The sequence below is a fragment of the Taurulus bubalis genome (assembly GCF_910589615.1).
Source record: "Taurulus bubalis genome assembly, chromosome: 3".
NCBI lineage: Eukaryota > Metazoa > Chordata > Actinopteri > Perciformes > Cottidae > Taurulus > Taurulus bubalis.
Genome location: NC_136591.1, coordinates 9,328,822 through 9,347,046, shown reverse-complemented (window position 1 = coordinate 9,347,046; position 18,225 = coordinate 9,328,822). Strand labels below are relative to the sequence as shown.

Sequence of the window (18,225 nt, the reverse complement as noted above, 5' to 3'; positions counted from 1 at the left end):
CAGAGCCATCAAGGTCCATAGGTAGGAATACTTAAAAGAAAGAAAGAAAAAAAAAAAAAAAAAAAAAAAAAGAGACAATCTTTCCAGTTATATTGAAATCACTTCTTCCAACTTTAATAAAAGGTACTCAAATTACCTGAGATAAGTTTGCATACAAACCAAAACGATTGAAATCAGCCGTAGACGCCTCAGACATATACTTTCGTGTACGTTTTAACAACTATCATATCAACTTAAGGCAGATGGTAATATTTTGAAAAAACACGGTGTATTTCATGTACAAAGACTTTTTGTGGGCCACACATACAAAGAATCGTACAACGTATATCAAATGCATTCATGAAATTAAAGAGCAATTATCTTAATAAAAACAGTACGACGCTATTGCTGTACACAAGACGGAACGGTTACATACCATTAATGACTATTATGCAGATTATAGTTATTAATGTAAAACGAGTGGACTGAATTTGGGTTGAAGAAGAGTAGGCGGACACAAATCTGATGGTCCAATAGATGACGGTTATATTGTCCTGTCAGATTTGTCAGCTGGCTCTTTGTTTTCATAATAATATGGCATTGTTGGAATGTATTTCCCAAAGTGAATCACTCCCAACATTATTGGATTGTTGTGCAACAGTTTTAAGGAGAAGCTTTATATTTGGTCCCTAAACTTCTTTCCGCTGATGCCTCTCCCTCTGGGCAGCCATTCCCTTATGCATCTCTTTATAAACTCCAATTCTAACTCGTGCAGTGGAGGAAAAATGAAAAACATTTTTATCAGAACGCGCCAGTTTGTCCTTGTTCTCTATGTAAAGCAACAGCTGTGATCATTTCATTGTAATCTCGGAAAACCAAAACAAATGTGTTTTGCGTCACTGCTCAGACTCTGCTATAATCAGAGAATCTGAAATTATGTTTTGGTTTCGTTTGTGGGTTTGTGCCAATCGAACGCTTCGCATCACTCGTGGTGTAATGACAGGAATACATTTTCAGTCCCGGCAGCTGCTGTAATATTTCTGCTAAATTATGAATAACCTGATAAAGTAGATGCACTACTTGTGTGTATGCTTATGGTTACATTTCAACTAGGACAGGAAAAGTGATACATATGAATGTAGGAGCCTATATAAGTCATTTAAATATGGTGAAATTTCTTTGAGTGTTTCTTGTTTAAAAAAATAATAAAGATTACGATTTTAAAACGGAGTTATTGAGACTCGTATATATAACAAAGACTGGCAAGCTTTATGGAGTACCAAAGTGAACAGCTACAGTATTGCCCACAAATAACCTCTTGTCTGAGTCTGTAAACCTACCAAGTGAAATGTAAAACTGAATTGACCGCCCTGTGATGTATGTGTATTGCTTATGCCCATGGGCTTTATGCCAAAATGCATCTCAGCCTCATACGCTGATCTCATTCCAGTCTCCACATTTCATCACACAAAGTATCTGTGCGGGAAATTATGGATGTGTTGTCCACGTTTTACTTAGAAGTTCTTCAAGTGACAAGTGGTTATTTGAAGATCATACTGTGTGTACACTTAAGGGTGACAAAAACATGTTGGAAAGGCAGCTGTGGACTCTCAAGGTTAAATCTCAAAAGGCTCTCCCTGGTTCCTGGTTTCCTTCCTCTGTCTTTGTGAAACATTGAGAAGGTTCTGTGGACCATCCTTGAGATTGAGCCAATGGAGACTGACCCTGTGAGGTTTGTGCACGGTCTATGGCGAGTTCCTCCCAGGCCTCTCGGAGGGGGCGGGGTTAGGTGAGCAGCTGCCTGATTTCTCGGTGAACGTAGCAAAGGAAGTCCATGTAGGAAGCTCCGCCGTGCAGGCCTTTATCCTCCACCAGGAACTGACGGAACAACATCTCTGGTTTGTCTTTCTGCCGCACGATGTTGAGCTGAAAGGGGAAGGGGAGCAAAACGTAAGCAAAGTGTGCTCCGTTTCCAGTCCGACCACTATGGATTTTTCAGTACCAGCTGTGCTCTGCCTGCACATTGACCTTTTGCTTTTCTCCTTGTATGTGTTTTTGCTTCATTTGATGGATTAGGATAACATGGTCCTCTATGGATTCAGAGTAATACATGATATTCTAACTAATTGACCCACGCCAACTCAGCAATAACGCTGGGTCTGCTGTGCTTGGGGACAATCAATACAATCTACCAACAAGATTTAAATTATACAAGTTTCTTTTCAATAAATTGTGTTCCATCTAATGTAGAGTACACAACACATTTTAATCAGTCCAGTTCTACAAAAATCGAATTTGCATTCTTGACTTGTACTTTCGATAAAGTGGTTTATATTAAAACATAAGGCTGTAACATTTACTTACTAGCGCCACTAGAGGGAGACAGATCAATAAATGCTGCATGGCAGTTAGCTTGCATTTATTTTGTTACATTTTTTAAACTAAGAAAAATGTATTAAAAAGAAAAAAAAAGGTATGTTTGTTTTTTAACATGGGACTTTGTTGCTGCTCTGGGGTCTTACTTACCTTCATAGAATTCGGCCTCTTTTCAATCAGGCCATCGATGATGGATCGGACCTTGTTTGATAATGGATTGTCCAGTTCTGGCAGCGCAGCCTGAAACAAAAAAAATATGGGTCAATAAGTCACCGTTGCTAGTTTGTGTTTCCTTGGAGTTATCAAAGAACATTGATAAATCATGATGTATTGATTCAAGGATGGTAAACAAACAGCCTTAATTTAATAAATTGAGATCACTTAAAAACAATATTTAAGGAAGTTACTTTTACTAGAAATAATAATAATAATAATACTATTTGCCGTCTTTGATTCATTCTACCGTGTGTTGTTTGAGCTCTACCCTACATGTGTGGGGGTTAATAATGTTGACTCAGTTTAGCTCATTTCAATTTAAACTTGCTGAGTTGAACTTCTATTTGGATCAAAATCATCTCACAAGTGGACATTTTGCCGTTTAGTAAAGGCACCAAAAAGGTAAGAAATGTCTTTTCTAATATCTCGGTTCACAAATATGTTAAGGGGGAAACGCTAATAAAGGAATTCTGACCACGTGTCCCTGCAGGTGGGCGAGGGAGGGCAGGTTGAAGATGCTCTGGATGAGATCTGGAGGGCTCGCTTGGCCCAGCCACAGAAACATGGAGTGGCCGTTCTCCAGCAGGAACATGCCAGAGTCGGTCAGACGCTCCTCCGAGCAGCGCACTGGAACAGGCTGAGCCTCGACGTTGACGTCCATGTTGTGCTGAAAAAACAACAACAACAAATATGTTGGGTTAAAACATAGTCTGAAATAAATAAGTACATGCTGAATGTACACAAACAATGTCTCAGTGTAATTAAAAAAGAAATCGAAAAAGATGGTGACCCAAAAAAGTGACAATGCATGTATGTAGGTTTGTCCTGTACCAGTGGGGTGAGGCGTGGGTAGAGCAGCAGCTGTGTTTCCTCCACCCCCATGCCCATGATCAACATCCTTAGATGGGCTCTGTCGTCTGTTGAGAGCTCTGTGCTGCCGACCATGGGAGCAGTTTTCATCAGGCTGTTCATGTAGACCGGGAACACCTTCATGGCATCAGGCAGGATCAGCTACATGTGGATAGAGGCATGAAACCATGAGTGTGTGATGGACAAAAGAGTCATTTGTATCCTAAAATCAAAATTCCACCAGTTTCAATCCAGTAGCTGCCCTGCACTGACCTGGCTGGCAGCGGAGGGGCTGGCACAGTTCTTCCTGTAGCAGGCCAGCATGTGGGCCGTCTGGTTGACCAGGATCTCCCTCACGCTCTTCAGAGGCTGGTTCAATATGGCACGGCATGCTGAGTGGGCATGAGAAAAGGTTTGTTAAAAGACAGGCGAGGGAGAGGAGAGGAGAGGAACCAACGGGCCTAACTGGCAGCTAAGAACAAGTAAGGGAGGAAACCACAAAGGATGAAAGATGAGAAGAAAAAAAAGAACATCAGACAGGGGACGAGAGAGTGCACACAAGGGAGTTGAAAAGTAGCCGGACAAATGAAAGAAGGCAACTGAAGGTCAGTATTACAGCTGTACTTAAGGCTCACTATGTGCAGATTACAAAAAGGCTCATTGTCATCTGTTTCTTTATCTGAAACATGTGGTCCTCGTTTCCATTCCTCATTCTTTACCCATAAGTCTGTGAGTATTAGTAGATTATCGAGTGATGCGTGGGGTAAATTCAACAAAAGTCAGGCTGATACTGCAGTACATCAGCAGGCTACATCTGCACTGCATGACACCATCAAGAAAAGAAAGCCGACTGTCCCGAATGACTCCCTCATGGAGTAATTTACTGGGAGGAAAAATACAGCTTTTCTGCATTTGGCTACAGTCTTAAAATATGTGCTTTAAGTGCAAACTTAAGACAAAATGAAGCCGTAGGTGTGGACAAGATCAAAAGGAGTTTCAGTGCAGAGAAGTGTACGAGGACAGTCACCTGATTTGGCAAAGAAGTTGATGAGCGAGTCGGTCTCGCAGCTCTTGTACAACTCCGACAACTGCGAGCTGCAGTTCAGACTGAGGTTGTGGACGCGGAGACGCCGCTGTCCATTGATGGTGGTGTACAGCAAGGCACACTGGGAAATAGAGTCCAAGCATTAGTTATGACCAAACCTTGGGGATTTATCTCCTGACTAAACAGCAAAAAAAAAAAAAAGACACGTACCTGCATGAGTGCCCCAGTCTCCTCACTGAGCGCGTCGTCGTGCTTGAACTCTACGGTCATCGCCTTGTCGCAATCCACAGCCGCCATCTCTACATCTGTGGTGTTGTTCATGTGGACGGCACCAAAGAACTCGGTGGCTCTGAAACCTGAGGGCAGACATGCACAGTAGTCTGAGTTGCCGAGAGGTAGCTCTCTGTGATACATTGGCACAAATGCAAAGTCTTGAAAGACGATTCCTTACCTGTGCTGGTACGAACACGCATGATGGCATCAAATCCGATGCTCTTCTGCACGTCTTTTCGGAGGTCTCTCAGGAAATGCTCCCCGTCGGTCTCCACCTGGCAACATCGAGTGTATTCGAGTTAGCAACAAATCTTGGTAATGGTAGTAATGTTTTTAACCAGCAGATGGCAGTATTGTCACAAACTGGTCCCACGCCAATAAACTCATTTTGTCCAATACAAAGAGATAATTTACTGAAACATCAGTGTTAGCCAAAATAGACAACAAAGAGAATGTTTATACGACACTAAACTACATTATTTATTGTTTAATGGTAATAAAAGGCTGTACTGTTGCGTGTTAAACGGCTACAATGTACTGTTATGATAAACCTATTTATTATAGATATTATCTATGTGTGTTAAATTGCATCATACTGCCTTTGTATGTGGTGTGTTTGTACAGTTTGAAGTCCTTTCCCACGCTTGTTGCACCATCCCTATGGGGCAGGTCAATAATAGACTATTGGTACTGTACCAAAGTTAACCAGCTTTTATGAGGCTTTATTTGACTTGCTAGTGTAATGGCAAGAAATAAGCATAGTTTTGCATCACTGTCTATATCCTTTATGTGGTTTGCTTGCAGCATTATTGCATGTGTTTCCAGTAGCCTGAACATACTGTAAACAGCTGTGCTTGCCTGGAAGTTGTTGTACTTGTAGACGGAGCCTCCGGTGTGCGAGGGCACATCAGCCATGGTTGCGATGTCCATGTACTGATTTGGAAAGAGGAAGAGATCCACGCAGCAGCCCTGTGCCACACACTCCTTAGACAGCTGCTCATACACGCCTTTCTGAGGCTGGAACAGGGTCTAAGGAACAATTATTTAACATGTATAAGTCGGCAATTCCTAATAGTAGCATTTGCAGTTTTCAAATGAAACTCAAAGTTAGCATCCAATCGACTCCACTCATGCAGGTGAGTTTCTATACCTACTGCAAATTAAGCTTGACACTTTTACTCAAGCTTAAACTACCAGCAGTCTGCATTTGTTGTTTAGAATAAGTTCCCAAAAAGCTACTCACTTTCTCTTTCTCCGTGTTGACCAGCTTTTTGTCGTCCCTGTTCTTCAGTTTGCCAGGAGCCTCAGCAGTGGGCATGGAGGACTGGAAGATGAAGAGCTTTCCGCTACATTCTGCTGCCTGGAGGGGAGAGAATAATGAGAACGATCTCAAAATGAAAGATCACAAGAAGGTGTGTTGTGTGTTCCTTGATGACGTGTTGCTTATAGCTTTACAATGACACCATGAGTTCAGAAGGTGCAAAATTCCACCACTGCAGAGGATAAGATCCTCCTAATAATAATACTTTGTTTTTAAGAGATTGCTAAATCAACTGATAACGAAAAGATAAAGATGGAAGCAATACCCAAACTCTTTACCGTTTGCTGTTGTGTATTGCAACAACTGCTTCCAATTAAAAGCTGTGTGTGAACTTTTCCTTTACTGTGTGCCAAAACGCTGACCTCATATTACTGGGAAAGTTTCTTGGACTTCAAAGTAAACACAAAGATATCAGGAAGAAAAAAAAGAAACTTCACTGAGTTGTTAGAGTTGGGTAAACACTACCTCTGAATATATTTGACAAATTGAAAAAAAAATCTTGTGGAGGTTAGGTGGAGTGCAATCTTGTTTTAGTTAAGATTTAAATTGGTTGCATTTCAGTGATGCGTTTTGGCTGCACTATATTTTATTGGAATCCATCAGTATGGTGATGGGAAAAAAAAAAAAAAATACAGAGTTGCTAATCAAATGTGACTCTATGCTAATTACTTCTAATCTTTCACTTCCCAAACCCAAAAGTCTATATGCAACGCTATAACAGCCAGGCATGACTCTGGGAAGTTGCAGTCGGCCCTGAGCCTCCTCCCTCTCCATGTTGACAGATGTCACGCTGCGGCTAACCTTGAATGCCTCCACGCCGGCCTGGATGACAGGAACGAAGACCGTTTCACTCTCGTTGGTGTCTGCAAACATATCAGGGATTTGGTCCAGGAGGCTGGAGGGCAGAGGGACAGGATTATGGTTCGGTCACATTGTTCTCACAGCCTTGTTGTATGCCTTCACACGTCAACGTCTGGTTGAAATGTATCCAAGTAAAACACTCAAAGTTGTTTCAGTATTTTGCCTTTATCTTTTCACATAAAAAAAAACATTTGTTCTTGAAATAATTGACCAAGACAGGTTAATCTCCAAACTAAATCAAACCGTTTGTCATCCAGGGATGTCAAATAAATGCTTTTTTTTGTTTACCTAGATTAAACTCTTGTGATAAATATGCCTCCATCTCTCTCCCCCTACTGCAGGGAGCTTCCACAAGTGAAGGACACTTTGTATCTTACTTGTAGATAACAGCCCTCGACTCCTGATAGTTGACGAGGAAGCCATCGAGCAGCGGGACAAACATCTCGGCTGTGTCTGAAACCACCATCATCTGGGGCTGGGCCAAAGCACTCTTCACGTTGTAGAAGTGGAGGACCTTGTTGTAGGTGACGAAGCCAACTTTAATGGCCGAGATCTCCGTACCTTCCTCACTGAGGGAGAGAGAGAACAGGCCTCGGTAAATTCCAGGATGTTTCTAGTAAGTCAGTTGAAATGGCATCAACAACGGCTGCATGTTTACAATAATCAACTGCCGTCCTGCAGTCGTTGCTGAGACCTTTCTTTATTTTTACCGCCACTGTAATGCCGCTGTTCTATAAAACTAAACGTAGAAACTGACATAGTAATATAATTAAATGCTGAATAAATCAGTTTCATCTCTGGGACGGCCATCCCTATCTGGCACTATTTGACAAAGAAAAGGGCCATTTGTCAACCAACCAAGTGGTGATCCAAAGAGAGGTAGGAAATGGCTGCGATAAGTTTATAAGATCCAAGTAAATGTTGGTTGGTGAAGAAAACAACTTTACCCATTTACTTGTGAGACATGCCTACAATGTAAGTATTTTCTATTTTTCCACCCCCAGGATTATTTTTCTTTCTTCTTACCGGTCACTCCCCTGCACACTTCATATTTAAAAACACACATATCACTTTAACATACACTTACATAAACGTTATCTGTTTGTCTGAGCACTTTATCTTATACTTGATTTAAATATCTTTGCACTGTTGTTGTCGTTGACTGTTCTGAAAACTGCTTCTAGAGTCACATGGTTAGAAAACAATAGGGAAATACTTTTCCAAATGAATTCCTCTGAGGTTTTCTGGAACATGTACTTTTCTTTGAAACTGCAGTAATACATAAAAATGTACTTTCAATTATGCAAACTTGAAACCCCCTGACATTTACCAGAACATTCTGAATGTGGATGTGGTAACTACCTTGAACCAAAACCATACATCAGAAAGTGTTCACCCTCACAGTCATTTAAAAGCATTCTTTAGGAACACTGCCAGCTGCACCTAAATCATGTGCACACACTGAGGAACATGTAATGTTGCTTAAAAAAGTTGCTGCAAAAGCCTTTGAAGTGAATATGCAACTAATTACAGGTGCTGTTGGGAAAAAAACTATTCAGATTGAACGAGTTTATTTGGTTCTTTCTCGTACCACCAGACAATGATAAATACATAAAAAAGTCTCTGATATGTCTACATCTGCATTTAATTAAACCGGGCTTTAGCTTATTTTTAAATGACTTAAAAACACACATTTGGCAAACACTGCAGAATTACATGAAAAGGCACGTCCAATTGCTTTATTTAGTGCCGAGTCAAGTCAAGCTGCAAACACAGCTGAAGAGGGGGCTTATCTGGAGTACACGTCTCCTTAGTATTTTAGTATTTTGAGGATGATGTCATGGCAGCAGACCAATGTGAATGTATCGCTTTTGGCACAAATGAAGCAGAGAAAATGAAAGTTATTTTAGGAGCAACCAGGTGAACTGCATAATCCTCTCCTATGTGATAAATAAATAAAAACTCACGCTTAACACAAAACCAGTGTTTTCTGTATGACAAAGCTTTTTGTTTTGGAAGCCGCTCCAAGATGCACTATAATATTCTCTGGCAGGCGGCCTTGCCTAACCGATGGCCACCATTTGAAAAACTTCATGCAGGGATATTCAGCTGATAAGAACAAATAGATTGCTTGTAGTTTAAAACTTGAGGGAAGATCTTTTTCGGTATATGTTGGATGTGAACTGCATTAGCAGACCGTAGTCTCTTGCACTGTGCTCTACGAGTCAGTAGAGGAGATGAATAACACCTAATGGAGCCGATGATGCATATTACATTCCTCCCTGTACTGTGAGACCATGTGTGTGTTTTCCTGATTTATTGCATGTACCTGGGCAGATTCTCCAGTAGAGTCTTCAGCTCATCACATATCAGTTTGACAAGTCCACTTTTAATGTTGTTATAGGACACATCGATCATAAAGATGTAGGCGGGAGGATTCGGAGGCTTGTTGTTCTGTGTGAGAGAAGAAGGCAGCAGGTGAAATTAATTAGTTGCCATTTTGAAATCTCTTCAAGCTGACATGGCATGACAGGCACGCAGCATAAAATCACCAGATTACAAAAGTAAATGAAGAAAAATGCTCTTCATTGCCTGAATGAACTAAGAAATATTCCTCTTTTCAGTCCGGTATCTTCTAATTTAAGGTTTCAATCATAGCTTATCAACAGAGCCCTCAAGCCGTTATTAGTTCTCAAAAATTGGGATCTACTTTCCGTTAGTGCTTGCTTATAACTTGGAGAAATGGTGAGGAGACCAAGACAGTTATGAATTCCTGCATGAAAGGCAATGAAGTGTGTGTGGAGGGATTGTCGGTAAGACATTGTTATGTTTCTACAGAAACGGCCCATGACAAGACAATCACCTTGCAGGTTTTGTTTAAGAGCTGCTATGCAGAGGCTGTATATAAGTCTTAATAAACAGAGTAAAAGTAGGCCAGTGTAGTGACTCAGCTTTGCCAGCTTCTCTGTTGTTCTCAACAGCCACGGCCTCCATGGGGATGTGGACGGGATTGGCATTCGTTGTCTTTCAAGTGTTTGCAAAACAACCGAGTTGCACACTGTCACGTCATAAGTTTTGATAAGCAGCTCATGAGGAATAATGTAGGGGGCCAAAATGTTCCTCAGAAACGTCAATAATGCACGTCTGTGGAGGTGTTGTACAACACTAAACAGACTTCTGTGAGAACCTTCCACTTCCAGTGACATAGCTTTTAGTTTAGTGTCAAATCATCTCTGCATTAAGTCTGCTTTACACCGTTTAATCCATGAATTCAAGGCTTGTCTCTATTGATAAACTTAATCCACTCTGTATGATGTGCATTGCACAGTAGCTGATACGTCTTTCGTGGTGTGCCCGTACCTTGCAGTAGTCCAGGGTGGCTACAAACTCGTAGGATCCCAGGGACAGCTCAGGCCTCTCATAGAAGTCCACCCTCCGGCCCATGTGGTCAAGATGTTGGAAATAGAAAGCCGGCACTACGGTGAGAGAAAGAAATCAGAGTGAATACAGACCTGTGCGCAGTATATTCATAGTTTAACGTTCACTCGGTTTCCTTTTCAAATACATTAAATCACTGTTCCCCTTTGAAGTTAACGTGATGTATCTTTTTCTGTGTGCTTAACATTTTCTGCAGCGTACTCTACCTTCATTGACACAGTTGCAGAAACCACACTGGTAGCGACGCCCCCCATCAATAAACTGCATGTAGGGACACATGTAGGCCTTGCATCGGTTGCAGCGGATTGGGCCCGTCTCCCCATGGTTCACAACATAGAGAGGAGTCTATAAACACACACACAAAAAACACATTATGGCCAACAGCTAACCCTCATTCAAAAATCTTTCCCTTAAAAGGCTTAAACGGCTTATCTTATACGATAAGATAAGGAATATGGTTTATTAATTTTTTTTTAAGCATGATTCCTCGGGGTATTTCCCATGTTTTAGTATTCAGCCATCACACACACACACACACACACACACACACACACACACACACACACACACACACACACACACACACACACACACACACACACACACACACACACACACACACACACACACACACACAAATATACAGCATCATTCAATTTCATAACATGAGATTTTACAAACAATGGATTTGTTTGATCATAGTAACGAGCCTTATTCATAATACATGTCACTCGTTTTTGTAACAAGACTGTTGCATTTATAAAGGTTTTATAGGTTGACCCCTCCACACAATAAGATGTGCAAGGAAGAATAAGTGAGAATTAAATGCTAATCTCTAGATTTATATAGTATTGCTTATCTTTGAAATTCCACCATTAATATAGTCAATGTTGTCTCTGTGTTACTTTATGATCGATCACAACCCTGAGGAATTGTCTCAAAAACGCTTCAATTTTATCATCACAGATTTTTTATTAAATATCTCCAACTAATTATTTTTGATTTCCAAAAAAAAAAAAAAAAACATACATTGTTTTATTTATATTAAGAGACAATGTATTAACATCAAAGTTCTGATGATTCCCAGCTCCCTTTCGATATGCAATGCAATGTTTACTGTATTTACCATGCTGTGGTAAATCTGCTCTGTCTGAAGCATCTGTGATTCCATGGCACCCAAACAATACACACTGCACTTTCATATACAGAACATTTGTTTAACATGAAACGTAAAGGCGTAGCATGAAGCTGTTCAATATACATTCCACAGCACTGTTACGGATTGTCATATGCAGCCTGCAGATGGAAACTGTCTTATCATTACATTTAAACAGTTTGCTTCAAATGGACCCAAGGACCAGCAAGTAGGCGTATTATTAGACTTCAAAAAGGTGGAGAGCTGAAGTGCTTACATTATCTTAGAGCGGTTTAGTTCCGAGAACAAAATTTGTGGATGGTAAAACAATGCATACAACATCCAAGTACTTTCGAGTAATGTATAATTTTATTAAGTTTGACTATTTTGGTGTAATTGAAGTGTGAATATGCTCCGTGTTGTGCTAGGTGTAAAATAATCAGAGAGATTGTTTTAACTCTAGTCCCTGTAGATCTGACATTAGCTAATTAACCTAAAGCCAGATGAGAGAAAGCTAACATTGCCTAAAAAGGCCAACGGATGGCTGGGACAAGGCCAGAGGAGGGGGAACATAACTTAGGCTGGATTGTTGGACCACATATGATCCAAAAAGAGGTCATTCACAGGACAACTTAACTTTTGTGGTACACAGAGACATCTTATTAAAAGGAGAAGACACTTCGTTGGTTGCATGCTCTACTGTGCCAAACTGGCTTTTATTTTTTAAGAATCTTTTAAAAATAAAAGTAGATTTCCCAAATGTTCTATTTTACAAGTAAATGCTCCGACCGGAAGAAATCATGAACAAGACCATGTATCTCAATTAGGGCCTTAACTTGCCAAGAATTGCTGTAACAGCTGGATTTAACATAGATTTTTTTAATTTATTTTTTAAATGGGAGAATATGACAATCCTCCACTAGACATGCAATAATCATGTGTTCCTACTCCAGAAGAACACAGAGTCTCTCACAAGTGTTCTTGTAAGTTTCATTAGTCCTTCAAGAGATGGCAGTGTACAGCATTTATAAAACACATTGCACTATTAGGATGACATTGCTTTGGTGTGGGATGAATTGTGTTGCATGCAATATTTCCCTTTTATAGAATTCAGGCACACCAAAGAAGTTTTTTTTTTGCACTGTAGGATTTGTATTTCTTTCAAAAGTCTGCATGAAAATCTCCAAATAACAGACTGACTGAACATATCTATGACGCATCAATGTGTAAACAAACAGTCAGAAAACGATCAACAAAACTCTGGACAGTGCTCTATCACAGCAAGTGATGAATGCCTCCCAACACAAGCCGAAAATAAAATAAAATAATATAATAATAAATTCTCAATCTGTGGGAGACACTGGTGTATATTAGCATGCATCCTTCCCTGCAAGACTTACTTACAGCCCACCAGGAAAAGTTCACAGCAAAGCCAAAACAAATGTATTCAGTCACTCTCTCTCTCTCTCTTTGTTTATCTTAGCAGGTGATTATGTATTGTTCATTTTATTTGGATTTTTAAATGGAGCAACTGGCTTTAAGTAATAGATAAACCATGACTTACCTCATTCTTTGGCAAATTGGCAAAGGGTTTTAGGATGCAGGCCAGGGGCACTTGGCACTGTTTGGCCAGCTCGGCGGTGCAGGGTAGGGAGTAGGTGGTGCAGCGCATGAACCTGGGACTGGCATTGCCTGGGATTAGCAAACAGAAGGGGCAATGACGTCAATCGTGTGACAGAGCAGATTTCTGTTCCAACTTTTAGACACAAGTGTGGACTCTCAAGAGGAAAACGTTATCATTGAACTTCCACTGAACAACTGTCACATGATTCCCGTTTCGCTTAGAGACATGATGGAACTTGTTTAACGCTGCCCTCGGTATTAAAATGTTCTGGCGACTTGAGAGAGCTTGGCCGGCTCTCTTCCTCTGATGAACTATCGACCGACGTCATGTCTGGCTCTACTGAACCTCAATTGAACCTCCGCCATCTTTACTTCCTCGGCGCCTTGGGGCATACTGTAACTATTGTTTTAGCATGACGAACTGTGTTGGCCGATTCCAGGGCAGTTGCTCATTTGTAAACTGTTGTTGTCGGTCCTTCTGCGCAGAAGCCTATTAAACTCAAATTATTTTTTGTAGTTCTCCATTCATTTGATTGAAAACTTCCACCACAGATTGTAAGTCTCCATGTTTAATTTACGATTGCCAGAAAGAGTCTCAAAGTAATGTCCACATTTTAAGCAAAAGCCTATACATTATAAAAGTACAGACCACAAATGACAAGAGACAACTTACTGAACTTGATCTGCCCAACAACAAGTACAGTATACAGGCTGAATACATATGTCGAACATGTAGGGGGGGAAATGGGGTATTCACCTACATTTGTTACAGATTAGCATCAACGTCAATCAATATGTTGTGATTATGTGATGACATGAGTTACCTTGGTCCTGTACTGTGAAGTCGGTGGTGACCAGAGGTGGAACCTGTCCTCTGATGTTGGTGCTGTACAGCTGTCCCCCTCGTTTTACTTGGTCATCCTCGATGACTTGAGTCTAAAGCAGACAAGTTACGCATTACAGTCCAATCGTAGGAGAACACGTACATGGCTTTGCCAAACATCTTTTGAGGAATTAATAAGCCGCCAGAAAGCTAAGACAGAAATGTGGTATGTTGGGTATGTCATAGTATGCAGTCTCAGGAGGATTAGTCGTCTACTCACTATGCTGGGGATAGAGTCAGGGTCCAGCTTCTTCTGAGGAGGTCCAGCCAGTCCGCCTGGTGCGCCAGGGAAGGCCCCTGGCATGCCTGGCTGGGGCCCAGCCATGTGTCCCCCAAACTGACCTATACATTAAAATAGGATATATTGCTATTCAATTATATTTATTGGGTACGGTGTAGATTTGTATGCAGTAGAGCTCTGCTTTGTTGACGTCAGCTGTAGAATAAGTTCTGATCCGACTGCTCCAATATAAGCAATGATGTCCATCAAAAGGACAAATGTGAATTACTCTCCTGCCAGACTTTTCTGTATTACAGAAGTTTTCAACACACAAAATAGTTATATGACACAGTGCAACATAAGAGGAGATTCAAGCATCAAAGACATTACATGAAAAGATTAAACATCATCTGTTGTGAATATATTTTTTTCTTTGTTGTGGTTGAAAATATGAACTGCCCCTATTTGCAGTTGACCTCTTGAACTCTAGTTGAGCCCCAGCAATTTTTTCTCAAATTGCGAATGGTTTGCATACCCATACTAAATATAGAATATCTCCTCAACCACAAGGGCTATTTGAATATTTTCAAAAGATATAATATACTTGGCAGATTCTGTAGGTTGAAGCGTTCCAGAAACATGCGCTAATCATGTGTAGCATCAAGCTAGCGATATGAAAATGTATATTTCGAGGCCTCTCAAGTCATATTTATGGTTCATGTTAATATATATGGTTGAATTGTGTTTTAAACATGTAAAATGGACTTATATGCTCTTGTAAGGCCAGGCTGTGCCATTTTTTTTGCTATGTCACATCAGTGGCTCTGGTATCGATTAATGGGAGTACGAGGACATGGAGAGTGAGGAAGCGCTCCTGATGAAGAGTTCAGTTGGGGGCTGCTGGGGCTCAAGAAGTTTTCTCTCCGTCAAGCAGGTGATTTCTCTAAAACACAGAAACCGTATGCCAAGCAAACAACTGGCCATGTATCAGCATCACTTCCAGGAAATAACACAAAAAAAGAAAAATGCAATATGCTTTTTAGAATTATTCTTTTTTTACTGGTGTGATCACATTTTCTTTTTAATTTCACAGTGTCACAGTTACCTGCTTGCTGTGGGTATCCTGGTGGACCAGCAGCTCCGAGACCTGGCTGCTGGAAACCTCCGGGGCCTGAAGGAGGTGGACCGGAGAAGGGTCTACCCATGCCTGCCATTGGAGGACCGGCCATCTGTTGGCCTGCCATTGGAGGACCGGCCATCTGTTGGCCTGCCATTGGAGGGCCGGCCATTTGTTGGCCGGCCATTGGAGGACCGGCCATTGGAGGACCGGACATCGGAGGACCGGCCATTTGTTGACCGGACATCTGTTGGCCGGCCATTGGACCGGTCATTTGTTGGCCGACCATCGGCGGGCCGGACATTGGCATGCTTGCTAGGGGTGACTGTGGTGGAGACATCTGGGGGGACATGTGGGGTGACTGCAGGCCTTGAGGCATCTGTGGCTGGCCCATTGCTGGCGGAGGGGAAGTTTGGAAAGGCTGCTGGATTGTTGGAGGTGGTGGGCTCTGCATGGGACCTGGGGCTACACAATCATGGAGTGAAATGAAGAGATCTGGTGAGTGCATTCTTGTGGTAACTTTTCTAATCCTTGTCTCATCCTGTCAAGTGAAATACTATAATCAATGATTATATTAATAAAGGATTACTTTGGCTCTATTTTGTTTGATTGTCTGCATGCTGCACACTATTGTATGATATGTGACAAGTATAAATCAGTAAATAGCAAACTTACCATAGTTGCCCAAGTTCATGGAACTCATCTGATTGGTGAGCTGCTGTGCTGGAGGTGGGGCCGTAGAACCCATGCTGTTGTATGGGGACTGTAGAGGTTGTCCATAAGCAGAACCAGCTGGAGGAGCAGGGTACCTGAGGAACACAAGAACCCTTAATATACAGCAGGTACAGTGCGGTCGCAGTTTTATCATCTAACTAGATCTTTTGTGTCTAATCCTGGCCGATTAAAATAAAAACATTTTACTTGGACAATCATACAGTTTAACAATGAATCTTGAATCAATGAATACCTTTGTGGATGTGCACCATTCTGCTGGACATTTGGATTGTACTGATTGGACCCTGGAGGTGGAGGCATACCGGCAGCAGAGGAAACTGGTGCTTTCATCACACCTGTGGCGAGTAACAGACACATAGAGTTTATATAGTGCAGTATATTTCTTCATTGCATCTTTGATAAAGTATATTCTGGTGAAGTACAGCCTGTTAAAGAATCCAAACATGACTTCTTTTGTTTCTAGCCTTTTGAACAGTAAATATGTAAGTGAGAACAGGGTTTTTGAAGATTCCCTTAACATGCATGCTATTGCAGTGTATAGCACGTCAATTACAAAATAAAAGACCAGACAAATGAATTCACTCAATGACATATAAACATAATGAACATTACAATACTAAACACCTTCAGCTTCAAGCTAAGACATGTCATGAGCCATTACTCATATTCTGCAAAGCAAGCACTTCCATCCTCTTATTTGAAAATATCCATGTTAGCCGAAAAACCACACCCTTCATCTATGAAAGCCTGGTAATTGTGAGCTTCTCTCGTTGTGATGGAGAATGACCACCAGTTGCTACAATAAAAATAAAATGATTGAGCTTATAATTCTAGGTAGCAAGATTGAGCTTTGTTAAATGCACGCCGAACACGTTATTTCAGAAAGAATCCAAACACAAGAGCAGAAGTCTCTTACCTGTTGGTGGAGCAGCGAATGCCTGAGGTGGTCCCCCATAGTGCCCATAGAGGGGCTGTGCAGGACCAGCTGCAAATCCACCTTGGTAGCCCCCCATCCCTGGCTGGGCCTGGGAGTATGGGGGCGCGGCAACATAACCCTGTTGACTCATTTTGATGGGATTTCACTGCCTTCTCATGCCAGGATCAATGGGTTTTGACAACCTGTGAAGTTGAAGGAGTGAAATGTAAAGTTAGGTGTTCTATAATGTGTTCAAACATATTTATAAATCTAACATATAGTTACCAGGACACACACATCAACACTTTATATTTGACCTCATTCAAATCAGTAACACGTGTGTAACGTGGACCTTTGACATTGGTTCCTGAGAGATAAGGCAGACATGTCCTTGTTCATATTATCTTCAGATGGCTACATGAGTTGTTCTTCAATTGCACAATTCCATGAAATATGAATGCCCATACAGGCCGGTAATTAAGGCCATTAAAAAACATGTAAAAAGCGTGCAGCCAAGTCCACCCTTTTAAATTATAAAAAACAATGGGCCTGCCCCCGTGGACTTTATTTCAGGGTGACAACACCTTCTTCAAACAAGTTGAACTTCGGCACAGCTGGTGTCAACAAGAATATCAGCTGCGTACTGATAACTCCATGAAAGCCCTCTTACTACGACATAAGAAAGCAATTGAACACGTTTTACCCAAACCAAATAACCATAAAGCACAATAAAGAGCCGTAGTTAACATGGTCAGCCCAAACCCAATCGTGTCTGCCACTTCCGAGTACTGCCACGTCAAAGACCGTTATGATAGCTTAAGATTTGAGCATCCCCTTCTTCCAATTCACACCCAGATGAACGGACACGCATGTTATATTCCGTTTAACGTTAGTACCGCACGATTTACGGCTCATCACCGTATCCAAGGAGCAACGTGACAGACAGGAGCACCTCAGAGCTGATTAACGTGACACATCGATAGGAAACATCTTGCTAGCTATGCGGAAATTGCCACAAAGTTTTTCCCCCCCTATGCACAGACTTCATTTCCAACACAAATGCCTTCAAATGAAAACAATATCTAAAAATACACGAGACAGAATGACACATTTGTACTGGCTACGTGTGTACACATTGTCGTAATAGTATTTACCTGAATATTGGGCAGAGTCCTCTTCGCTGTCTGTTGCCCTCAGTGAAAGCAGAGTGCCACGTCAAACTCCACCAGAGCACCGGT

The 18,225-nt window shown here is 41.3% G+C and overlaps 1 protein-coding gene across 1 annotated transcript; it reads right to left on the bottom strand.

Moving 5' to 3' along the window:
* Positions 1 to 1,764: 1,764 nt before the first annotated feature.
* Positions 1,765 to 18,186, bottom strand: sec24d (SEC24 homolog D, COPII coat complex component; the record flags this gene model as incomplete). The annotated part of the gene is made up of 23 exons (XM_079214894.1): positions 18,142 to 18,186; positions 16,988 to 17,190; positions 16,304 to 16,406; positions 16,012 to 16,145; positions 15,325 to 15,801; positions 14,220 to 14,341; positions 13,941 to 14,052; positions 13,058 to 13,185; positions 10,565 to 10,703; positions 10,281 to 10,396; positions 9,250 to 9,374; positions 7,298 to 7,489; positions 6,861 to 6,954; positions 5,982 to 6,098; positions 5,597 to 5,767; positions 4,917 to 5,013; positions 4,676 to 4,821; positions 4,448 to 4,586; positions 3,694 to 3,812; positions 3,403 to 3,582; positions 3,047 to 3,238; positions 2,506 to 2,595; positions 1,765 to 1,905 (listed from the first exon to the last, which is right to left on the bottom strand). The coding sequence occupies exons 2-23, from the start codon at positions 17,136 to 17,138 to the stop codon at positions 1,765 to 1,767; spliced, it is 3,285 nt and encodes a 1,094-aa protein (XP_079071020.1). The 5' UTR covers positions 17,139 to 17,190; positions 18,142 to 18,186.
* Positions 18,187 to 18,225: the final 39 nt, after the last annotated feature.